Genomic DNA, 12,869 nt, shown 5'->3' with positions numbered 1-12,869 from the left:
GCATCCAAGCGGTGACGCAATGTACTGCGGCTCTTATCAAGGGAATGCCCTAAGATGTAATGACATCTAAGGGCCCCTGTGTGCTGGGGAGCCTCGACGAGCTACAGACAGGGCGAGCAAAACCACGCCATAGCATAGTCCTATATATTCAAATTAAGAAAGAAAGTAATTACAGTAATAGCAAAGAGTTGAGACTGGGAGCCACCGTCCATCTTGTACATTCGTATCTCATAAATGGTTGTAGGGCATTTAAAAAAGAAAAAATGCTGAACTAGAAAAAACTAAAAAAAGGAAAAAGAAAAGATTAGTAAAATAAATAAATGAAAGCAAAGCAAAAACGTAAACAAAAACAAAAAGGAAAAAACAAAAACCAGAAAAGGTTATCAATATGTAATAATAATATAACAAATTGCATTTCACATTTGGCATGACTGGATACAAATTATATAACAAATGTCCATTCAAGAATATATAGCTATGGAAGATATATACATACATAGTTAAAGGATGAATAAAGCCCATCCCTAGGGTGGACAGAATAGGATCAAATCGAACAAGAAGAAATGTAAGTGAAAAATTGAATACAAAAATTATATTATAGATTTCTATCGAAGCCCCCAGATGAGAAGCCTGGTAAAAAAGGCTTCAGATTGAAGGCTTCATTGAGACCTGGTGGCACAGTGGCATTCAAGTTTGATATCCACCTCAGCTCGCGTTGTAGGAGGAGCTTATTAAAGTCTCCTCCTCGCGAGCTGGGGTGTTTAAGATCAAGTACCAGGACCGACACCCTGGGGCATGTACGACTATGAGTTTGTAGGACATGCCTACTGAGGGGGAAGTCCGGATCCCTAGTCTGCATTGCTTGAATATGTCGGTAGATCCTTTGCCATAATTTTTGTATGGTTTTCCTGACATAGAAGCAATTGCAACTGCACAGCAAAAGGTAAACCACACATTTGGTCTGACAATTCGAAAAATGTTTCGAAATGAAAAGATTTCCATTGGGTAAATATATATGTTTTCTAGAATCCATATATTGGCATTACATGCAGGAGCCACAGGGGAAAGTACGGAAGGTCCTGCATGGATCCCCATGTTTGGAGCCTCGATATTCACTGCTAACCAGCAGGTCACCCACAGAGGTAGCACGTCTGTAGGTGATCGCAGGGGCAGGGGGTACATACCGTCTTACCACAGGGTCTTAGGTTAGGAGGTGCCAATATTTTTGGCAAATCTATCTCAGTTGGGTATGATCATTAGTATAAGTAATGATTATTTTCCATTCATTGGAAGGTTTAATCTTCTTAGAGAACAGAAGATCATGTCTGCTATTTGCATCAGCACGATTGAATGCCTTTTTCAGGCTTTTGTGGCTATAGCCTTTTTCAAGTAAACAACGTTTAAGATTGTTGCCCTCTCTTTTAAAATCTAAATGGTCTGAGCAGTTGCGTTTAATACGCAAGTATTGGCCATATGGTATAGACTCAACAAGAGGTCTGGGGTGAAAACTTGAGGAATGCAGGAACGTATTTCCTGCGGTGGATTTCCTGAATAATTTGCATGAAAGCACCTTGAGATTGTCTTTAAATATCTCGACATCCAAAAAAGTCACTATGTCGGAAGACATAGTAAATTTTAAATTAAATTCATTAGTATTCAGAGCTGTCAGGCAATCATCCACAAGTTGTTGAGAGCCATCCCAGACAATAAAGATGTCATCTATGTACCTGTGCTACATTACAACGTGGCACAGGTACATAGAGAGGCCATCATCACTAAAAATGGTCCTTTCCCATTCCCTCAGGTACAGATTGGCGCAGCCAGGGGTACAACAAGTGCTCATGGCTATGCTCTGCACCTAGAGAAAAATTTGACCGTAATGGTGCTGCCTGAGAATCCGGCTTAAATGTGTCCTCTATTTGGTCGGCGTCTGGCGTCACCGACCAAATGTGGACGTGATGGCACCAACACGCATGCGTGAGAGCTCCAAATAGTTTCTCAAACTACACTGACCAGGCGGCATAGCTACAGGTGGCGGAGGGCGCAGTCAGAGGCAACGACATGGAGAGAGAAACAACCAACCGGTCATTGCAACAGGGGACAGCCCTCCCAGCAAAAACAAACCTTGCGGCAGATAAGATGGTCAGAGGGAGAGAGAAACACCGCACTGATAGGTGGAATTAGTATGCTGAGAAAAAGAGATGGACACCATTAGATAAAACATCTCTGGCAATGGAAAGAAGAGGCGCATCGCAGCGGCGCGTGATGGGGAACCCCTCCAGTGCTCTAGGCATCCATATATATATATCCAAATGTGCCTGACACCCCGGTGAGGGGCCCATAGAGCGGCAGCCCCATCAGGGCCAGAGGCGGGGGGGGTCCCAAAAAAGGGGGATGTGGGACCGATGACCACATAAGACCGAACCCACAAAGAGAGAGGTGGACAGGGCAAATGGATACATAATTCAATAAAGAGTTGTTATTGTGGTTTCATATATTTAACCTACAGTGCAATATTTACAGTCACAAATGTAAATCTGGTACAAAAGAACATGCAATAATCGCAGAAATTTAATCAATTTACATTGTAAACAAAAAAGTAACAGGTCTCTGGAATAATGATTCCCAGAGCCTGGGGGGAGATTCCAGTCGTAAACTTGATATCCTGGAGACTTCTCCCCGTCACCAAGTACCACAAGGTGGCAACGAGCCTCTGCTCGGGATTGATGGCTTGCCGCATGCAGGTGTCCTGCTTCGTAATATAAGGGGACAGCAAAGCCAACAGACAGTCAAAAACGGTCCGAAATCATCAGGATTATTCTCCTGGATCTCCCGCAGCAAAGGCATGTGTGAGGATTGGTAACGCTGGAGCAACCAAATCTTCGTCCATAAACTCCTCCTCGCCCTGTTCATGGACTGGACTTGGGTCAAAGCAAGAACTCCAACACCAAGGCAAAGCACAGCACGAACTCTACGACGAGTACGTACCCGCAACATAGCTTGAAAACGGTTGGCTGGTCAGAACGAGCTAACAGAACGCACTGAAAATCAGCAAGAACCTGAGAAGAACGAGCTGAAAATCAGAAACGAGCGGACAAGAACGCACTGAAAAATAGAAGTGAACTATAAATAGAACGCACTGAAAGACAGAAACAAACTGACAACACGCACTGAAGAACAGATACAAACCCACAAGCACAAACTGAAAAGCAGAAACGAACTGAAAAGCACGAGGCTGAAAAGCGTGAATCGTCTCTCACCAAACTTCTACTAACACGATTAGCAGAAGGAGCCCAAAGGGTGGCGTTCTGGCTATTGAACTTCCTTTTTATAGTGCCATCGTACATGTTGTACGTCACCGCGTTCTTGACGTTCAGAATTTCCAACATTTGTGTGACTGTGTGTATGCAACACAAGTTTGAGCCAACATCCTTCAGAAAAAAAATCCATGGTTTTGTTGCCGGAAAATCCGATTGTGTGTACGCGGCATTAGAGTACATTAATACAATTTTCTGTAATGTTTCTCCAAAGTAAACCGGTCTAGCATTCAATCACATCAATTTTGGTTTGGAATTACCTGAGCGGTGGAGTTCATATTGTAGCATTCAATCACAGCCAGATTTGTAGAGTGGAGTAATAAATGTCTCTGTGGGTATTAATGCATTGGACAGAACATGTAATTATTCCTGCTGAGGACAGACTTGAGCCTTCCCTGGTTATAGATTTGATGGCCCTATTAAGTTGCTATCTGTTCCGTAAAGTATATTCACATTATTATCACATAAACTGGTAGTAGTAAAATAGTACATTGTCAGCACCAACAAGGCTGTAATGATCACTTAGGTCATTTTATTGACCAGCGGAGCCTGTTCTTCTAGCATATCTAAACTCAAAAACAAAAATATAATATATTGAAGTTTACCCGTCCTTATATGTGGTAGCTGCATTGGTTTCCCTTTTTTAGGTATTTTTCTTTTGTTTTCGTGTCCAAGGGTGACAACGCTTACTCACTGTACTATATCCAGTATATGGAGGAGCAACATTGTCATTCCAAACTGCTCTCCTGATTTGGACTACAAAAACTTCCCTTTGTTTCCATCTCCATAAAATAGTGGAATGTTGGTCTGTAGGTCACAGAAGATAGCTGGGAAAGCTGATAACATTGTTTGAGATATCTGTTCAGTGCACAGGACGTTACAAGAAAACTGAAATTTTGGCCAGATTAAAGTAGAACTATAGGCAAATCTTTGATTGTTATTTTGGATAGAGCAAGCAAGGGCTATAACCTCTGTATGGTTTATTTTTGCAATTTTTTTGTCCCATTGGGGAGATTTCCCTTCAATTCATTGTCACATAGCCAAACAGGAAGTGAGAGGAAATCCCTGCAAATTAAGAAAATCTCTTGCGGACCCCCAGGTCACCAGAACTAGTTTCCTCATTGGAAGATTTCCCATGCATTACTTTACTGGGGACAACCCAAAATTTGGGATTTTCTCTTACTTTCACTTCCAATGATAATGGTAAACAGGACAAATAGAGAGGATGATACTCCCTAACGGGGCACAGACAGCAATAGATACTGACAGGAGTTCTAATCCATCTCCTCTCTATCCAACACTAAATTAAAAGTTTTGCTTTTAGTTATACTTTCGGAGATATTATTCTGCATTTGCCAAAAATGTACTTAGGCCAAAAATGTGCGTAGGCTGAAAAACAAAACCAATGTAGCCTCCAAATCTAGGGACTGCTAAACCGCAATATATTACATTTTTGCTCTTGGGTTTAGATATACTGTACTTTAATTTAGAGTTTGGGACTCATTAGCACAGTTTAATGTGACAAAGAAAATCAGTTAAGACTTCTTCCTCACATGTGATTGTGCCTAGGCCCACTCTGTTCCTCTCACAAAGGAGCCTATAAGGAATTGATAGGCAAACCCCCCCCCCACTTCTGCCTCTTCCTCCCATGTGACTGTGCCTAGGCGTGTCCTGTTCCTGTAATCACAAAGGGGCCTATCGGGAGTTTGATAGACATACCCATTCTGCCTCCTTCTCACATGTGACATTGCCAAGGCACTCTCTGTTCCTTTAGTCTCAAAGGAGCCTATCTGGAGAGTAGATGGTCATAGCCCTAGCATTTTTGCCTCTTCCTTACATGTAACTGTGCCTAGGCATGTCCTGTTCCTGTAATCACAAAGGAGCCTATTGGGAATTTGATATACCTATTTCTGCCTCCTCCTCACATGTGACATTGCCAAGGCAGTCTCTGTTCTCTGGCAGTCTCACACAGGAACCTATCAGGAATTTAATCTGCCTACCCTGCCAATTTCTTCCTCTAAATACTGGTTTACATTGATGGTGTCACCAGGGTAATCATCAGGGTTTTGGTGTCATCTGGGTGATGTCTAACATCAAGAATAGCTCTTCTACACAAACACTGTGCAATGGATGGAAACAAATGACCTAGGTAAAACCTACTGTCAGTGATATATCATACACAATTGATGTTTGAACGGTAAGACTGCAACCTTGTCTACTATAAGGGTCACTCTTCTTAGAGCCGCTAGATTTTTTAGATTTGACTAACGTTTGGAAGTGTTAAAAGTTCCATACAATGTTTATTGCTGGCTTTCTGCCCATTTGGAAGATTTCTCCCTATTCCCTGTCTATTTATGGATGCCAGGACAGCATATGAGGGGAAATTTCCCCCAAGGAGGATAAGGCAGTAATAGCAAAACATTTTCCATAAGGCCCCTTTCACACTGATCCGGTGGACTTCTCCCGTGGTCAAGTGAAGCACAGTGTACCTGCGGTTTTTATGCGGGTTAGCTGCGCTTAGCTATAGACATCTATTATGTCCTATGTTCTGCGACTTTTGTGCGCTTTCAGAAAGAGTACCAAAACCACAGGACATATTAGAAGTCTATGGGTAAGTGCAGCTAACCCGCATGCAAACCGCAGGTTTGCTGCGCTGTAGGAGAAGTGCATCGGATCAGTGTGAAAGCTCCCTAATGCCCCGTACACACGATCGGACTTTCTGACAACAGAACCGTGGAATTTTGTTTGAAGGGTGTTGGCTCAAACTTGTCTTGCATACACACGGTCACACAAATGTTGGCCAAAAATTACGAACGTAGGGACGTACAGCTCTTTAGCGCCACCCTTTGGGCTCCTTCTGCTAATTTCGTGTTAGTAGAAGTTTGGTAAGTGTTGATTCGCACTTTTCATTTCGTGCTTTTCAGTTCGTTTCTGAACGGCCGTTCATTAACCAGACATGTTGCGGGATCGGAGGAGATAATGTGTTATTTATTATTGGCCTTGGAGTTATTGCTTTGACATTATTTTTTTGGATGAATAATGATTTGATTTGGTATATTTTCTATATTTTTGGATGCATATAATGCACTTTTTGGGTAAGTTCTATTGGCAGATAGCATGTCTATTTTTTTTTTTTTAATGCACAATAGAAAAAATTGTGTAGAATAATACTTGGCTATGTGTTTTACTTCAAATGACAGTTTGGGAGTAGGCAGTTATATTTTAAAAAATACAATGTAAAATTAATAAGGGACACCAACATAGTTGTATCTTTGTTCTAAAAAACTACGGGATAATGGTGTTATGTTAACTTGCATAAATTAATTATCACTAGAAAAAAAAAAGCCTTTGAAAATTTGTTTGCAATAACTCCATCAGTATCACCAGCAAAGCAGCTTCAATATTATTCCATTAAAGAAGAAGAGAATTGTGCGCTGCATTTGGAGATTTTATAATTTGCCACGTCACGAATATTAATATTCCATTACAAGCGCTAGTTTGCAAGACCGACCACTTCTGTTTCCAAGCATGCGTGTTTGTACATTGGACTTTTGTCCGACAGACTTGTGTACACACGATCGGAAGGTCCGACAACACACATTTGTTGGCGAAAAATTTGAGAACATGCTAGCCAACATTTGTTGAAACATTTGAAAGTCCGACAACAATAATCCGATAGAGCCTACACACGGTCAGACTTTCCGCCAATAAGCTCACATCCAACATTTCCCATCGGAAAGTCCGATCGTGTGCACGGGGCATTAGAGTCAGTGTTAATTTTTATATCAAATTTCAATGTAGTTTTAGTCACAGTCTTTTGACTAAAATGCCATTCCTATTTACAAGGGATGTTTACATTTCTTGTAATAGGAAAAAAAGTGATAAAAAAAGAAATAAAATGAAAGGGACAGTGTAAAAAAAACATACGCACCCATGTGAGGTATCACTCTGAACATTAGAGCTAGAGCAATATGTCTAGCACAAGACCTCCTCTGTAACTCTAAACTGGTAACCTGTAAAAAAAAATGAAAGCGTAGCCTACGGAGATTTTTAAGTATCAAAGTTTGGTGTCATTCCACAAGTGTGCGCAATTTTAAAGCGTGACATGTTTGGTATCTATTTACTTGGCGTAATATCATTTCTTATACTTTACCAAAATATTGGGTTAAATATTGTGTTTTGTTGCATTAAAATAAAGTCAAGTGAAATTTTTTTTTTTAAATTGCATAATCACAGTGCAGCAGGGCAGCCAGTTGGCACAGTACCCGGAAGCTAGGGGCAATCACTGTAGTAGCAGTGTCTACTACAGTGATTTTAAATTTCCAGGGGATCCCACAGGTATGGCACATACATACTTCCATTGATCCAAGCTGGAACAATGTTAAGTATGTAAAAAAAGAAATTTCTGAAATTCTTCTTTACTTTTAAACATGAAAGGCTCTAGTTCAGAGCTGCATTTATATAGCGAATAGTATTCCTTTCACCTTATTCCACATGTATCAGGAGAAGCATATTGAACAAAGATTCCATCTAGTTGAAAACTCATTATTGCGGGAGTTGAATTATTATTTTCTGCTTCTCGGACTATGAGAAAAATGTGATACTATAGATTTCTATCTAGCACTGTTGTGTATTAGAATACCCTTTTAACAACTGCTGGCCCTTGCTACAGTCTAGATTGCTGAACAGATGAGAAGATAATTATGAAGATTACACATGTCTACCTGCAGAATCACAGATGTGATCTGATGATTCACTAAAGATAATGTAATGTTAGAAAGTCCTTTTAGTGTAAATTGTGTAGAATAATGGTATAATTAAATTATTAATTTGGCCTTATCTTTTTAATAGAATGATTGTAGATGAAACCATCTCCAATCATAAGTTTTTCCACCTGTATTGTGCATGTGACGAGACTTGATGTTTTCTGAGCTATTAGCATATCTCTTCTGGCTCAGCCTGGACTGAATGTTTGGTATTCCAACTAATGTATTCTTGGACTTAAATTGTAACTATGTTTTCTCAGACCACCTACCCCCACACCACCACTACCTCTTCCATCATTTATACATATCATAATGTGTGCCTAAACCCAAAAATAGTAATGTAATATGCTGCAGCTTATAAATAGGGATGAGCTCAGTGTTCAGTTCGAATGTAAGTTGGGACAGAACACTGGCTGTTCGGACATTTGTCTGAACACAAAATGTTTAGGGTGTTCATCGTGGATGAACGTGACAGCTTCTGGCTGTCTATGATTGCTAGGGAAGGAGTACATCCTGACCAACCGCTGATGTCACCCAGACTATTCACTTACATAGCCGGGAATCAAAGGCCACATACGCAAATGGGCGAGGAATGGAGTGAGTTACATTATTGCCTGAATTCGGCCATATTTGAACAATGCTCTCAATAGTGGTAAGCAAGCAGCAGCTGCTGGCAACCGCTGCATCTTTACTGACAACTGATGTCACCAGGTCCAGGAATCCTCATTCATGCAAGCAGATGTGCAGGTAAAGGAGCCATACATCATTGCCTAAATATGGCCATAACTATGTATAGCCAATGATGTGAACACTATCCCCGCTCTTTTCCTTATATAGCTGATGATAAATTGGGGAGCTGTTGTTTGGCTAGTGTTACCATAAGGCAGGAGTCTCCAAACATTCAAGACAAAGGGCCAGTTTTGCTGTCTTTCAGACTTCAGGGGGGCTGGACTGTGGCCAGTGGGAGTAGAAAATGTCCTGGTATCCCATTTTTGGTGTCAGTGGGAGGAAAAGTGCTCCTTTGTTGGTGTCAGTGGAAGGTATTCTTCCCTATCGTTCATGTCAGTGGAAAGAATAGAGCCCCATTGTTGGTGTCAGCGGGAGGAATAGTGCCTGGATGGAATAGTGCCCCAAGGGCCAGATAAAAGCACCAATGTCCACATCCGGTCTCCGGGCCACAGTTTGGAGGCCGCTGCTATAGGGGATCAGTCGTGTGCAGTGGTTAATTCACAAGTCAGTGGCGGGTATTGTGATTGACAATGGATTTACAATAATGGACATTTTTTTTTTTTAGTAAAGGATTTGTCAGTGAGTTTTCTGTTTCCCTTGATGAAGTCAGGTGACTTGTACTGTAACACATAGGGCGGAGCCTGGGTGACGTGGACCGGAAGTGATGTTTTTAAAGCTACGTACGTTCTTTTGAGTCCATCCCTTTTGGTAAGCCTGCATTTCATCTGGGTGGTGGTCCCATCACATTAGTTTTTCATGTTGGCTACTCACGTGGTGAACAGGACCGTCTTATTCGAGTATGAACTATGAACAATCATTATACATAAGTGACACTTGAAGATCACCAGAGACTTTATTTCACTTTAGAACAAATTTCTTTATCACATTTGTATATGTAATTATATTTTTTTGTCTATATGGTTTTTTGGCACAATAGCGCTACACCTTTATATACTTGTCTTTATCTCTTGACATGGTATATGATGGAGATACATAGTACAATCCCATGAGATCATAACAGCCTTAAAAGGGCCCATACCAGAATATTTTGGACGACTACATTAGTGCACAAGTGGGCACTCAAGTAGCAGGAAGGTCCAGGTGGATAGATGACATGCGTTTTATGACCCTTACATCATCTGTGGGTCATATAAGTGAGGTGAGAGCGCTGAGGTGGCACGAGTGGATGTTTACTTTGCACATTGTTTGAAGTCTCACTGCTTTTATAACAAAATAAATGGACACTTTTTAAGGACTTATTTGCACACACTGTTATCTATATTTTTATATTTATTATTTTGGTACATGATATTGGCTATAAGGCTTGGAGGAGAGAAGACACAAGAAGAACAGAAGAGACTGGTTATGCACTGTATTAGGACTATGTTTATTATATAAACTTTATAATTTGCACTTTATCATTTGTTAACACAACACTGTTATGTTATAAGATTTATTGTGGTTTTTTGCAGTTTATTTTGCATATTTTTTGGTAGTTAAGCACTGTTCATTATTTGTTAGTTATGTGTATATGTGGGAAAATACATTAGGTGCTAGCAGCAACCAACTTTGCTATGATTGTATTCACCGTGTTACACTGGGTAGCATAGAGGTTATTTTGTACTTATGTCAATGACTTTTCAAATGTTTTGGTGTCTTTATTTCTAGGCTGCAACTCTTTTTTTTTTGTGAATGAGTAGGTTATCATTCACCTTGGGGGCTCCAGATTCCGATAAGCCCCAGGCGGCAGACCCATACAACCACCAGGCAAGGGTTGTGGGGATGAGTCCCTTGTCCTTATCAACAAGGGGACAAGGTGCAATGGCGGGTGTGGGGGGGTCCCCGACACCCCCCGAAGTTGAGAGCACGTGGCTTGGTTTGGGTTGGGGTGAGGCTTGCGCACACTTTTCCCCCTCTTTCCTGGCCAGCCAGACTGCATGCTTGGATTAAAATTCTAGTATGGATGTTTAGTAGGACTTTAGTGGGACTAAAACAGCCTGTTGGAGGTGATCTTTCACCACTGGAATCTTCAGCATCCAACACTTCCACTGCATTCTGTACTCCCTAGCCACTATGTCACTTGTGGTTTTTTGTAGCTCTGACGGGAGAATTGACCAACGTTGAATGCGCTTCTAAGCTATTCTCTCTTGGTTCTGATGTAAATCAATCTTATGCAGGTCCCTCTCTTTTCTCTCTCAGGAAATATATAATACCATTTGGTTTTCATCACAGTTAAATAAACTTTAAAACTGTTCTCCTTCTAGCCACACCCCTCTAATGTTAAACATCCCAACTCAGGTCCTGCTCTGTGTTGTATTCAGAAATGTTATAATGGCACATTTATGGGATCCTGACCTACCACTGTTGACTTTCATCTACCCCAACAAAAAAGAAGTGGAAGCCAAGGTGGTGGCACCTATGCCACTTTGAAGACAACAACAGGCTAGGACAACAATATTCAGTGGGAGACTGCAATATATATGTGGTAGCCATTACACCAGGATGGATGACCTTGTACTGCAGGACTACTGGTGGACATTAACATTAGCAGTTTGCACAATTCATGTTTTCCATCTTTGAGGCCTTTGGTTGATGAACTTTGCCATGCAAGAACAAATTTTGCAAAATGTTTGCACCCATCTAGAATAAGATTGTCCAGGCTGTAAGAGGCCAGCTCCCAGTTACTTTATTGACTTATTCATACAGTGAGCGCTTCCATCCTAAAACAGTAAAATTTAGCTTGTCACTATATATTTTTGTTCACTTTTTCAAAAAGTGTTTATGTTTCATTACACTTCTGTTACAGAACTAATGATCTATGCTTCTTCTGCCATTTTAGGACAGCACAATTACCTGTGTGCTGGAAGGAATGACTGCATTGTTGATAAGATCAGAAGGAAGAACTGCCCTTCATGTCGGCTCAGGAAGTGCTGCCAGGCGGGCATGGTCCTAGGAGGTAAGGAATGTTTACTTTGTTTAATACAGAACATTTTTAGCCACGTTCACCCATGTAGTGTTATGTTCCTGACTGGTAGGGCTGGACACAAACCATTTTTGGAAAGCAAGCTTTGTCTGACAATAATGAAATCTATCAGAACCGCTGGTGTTTCTGAGCAGTGATGGATTATAATAAGGTCCCATAAGGATGCTTAAATAGTTCTGCATGACAGTATTCTCCATAGTAAGTCAGTTTCTGTTTTGCAAGACTAGACTTTTTTTTTAGACAATGATTAGCAGCGGCAGAGTTTTTATTCATCTCAATTAAGATTTATTTTAAATAGAAAAAAAGCTCTAAAAGTGAAGTTATGCTATGTTATAGGGAGCACCTAGAAACATTAAAGTGGAACTACACTGCATCTGAGCACCACAAACCAAAAACGCTATTTAATTCATTTTTAATGAGGAGAAAAATGACCTGCTTGCAAGATGTTATAACAAAGTGTTGGGTTTTTTTTTCAAAATTCTCAGTCTTTTTTTGTTTGTTTAGCAAATAATAAAAAAAACCCAGTGGTGATTAAACACCACCAAAACAAAGCTCTATTTGTGTGAAAAAAAATTATAAAAATGTCATACTGTATGGGTACAGTGCTGCATGACTGCCCAATTGTCATTCAAAGTGCTACAGCGTTGAAAGCTGAAAATTGGCTTGGACAGGAAGGGGGTGAAAGTACCCAGTAGGCAAGTGGTTAAGGACTTATATGTGGGCATGTGTTATGCCGCGTACACACGAGCGGACTTGCCAACGGGCTAAATTCCATCAGCATTTCCAACGGAAAGATTTAGAACATGTTCTATATCTGAGTCCGTCGGAAATGCCGACAGAAAAAGTCTGATGGGGCATACACACGGTCGGAATGTCCGATCAAAAGCTCTCATCGGACTTTTTCTGTCGGGAAGTCCGGCCATGTGTACGCAGCATTAGGAAGTATGTGATGATGTTGTGTTGGGAAGTGTTTTTAATATTAATGTTGTACAGGAGTCCCTTGATAAGTTTTGTTGTATATATACAATGACAATAAAGTGTTATCTTATTATCTAAGGCAGGGGACTGCAAGCT

The 12,869-nt window shown here is 40.7% G+C and overlaps 1 protein-coding gene across 1 annotated transcript in view; it reads left to right on the top strand.

The window, feature by feature from the left end:
• PGR (progesterone receptor) overlaps positions 1-12,869 on the top strand; it is a 126,101-nt gene that overhangs the window by 32,036 nt on the left and 81,196 nt on the right. The window contains exon 3 of the mRNA XM_073613055.1: positions 11,652-11,768. Coding sequence (XP_073469156.1) covers positions 11,652-11,768 — 117 coding nt within the window. The remainder of the gene's footprint in view (positions 1-11,651; positions 11,769-12,869) is intronic.

This window comes from Aquarana catesbeiana, linkage group LG02 (genome assembly GCF_042186555.1).
Source record: "Aquarana catesbeiana isolate 2022-GZ linkage group LG02, ASM4218655v1, whole genome shotgun sequence".
NCBI classification, from domain to species: domain Eukaryota; kingdom Metazoa; phylum Chordata; class Amphibia; order Anura; family Ranidae; genus Aquarana; species Aquarana catesbeiana.
This window is presented reverse-complemented; position numbering and strand designations above follow the sequence as displayed.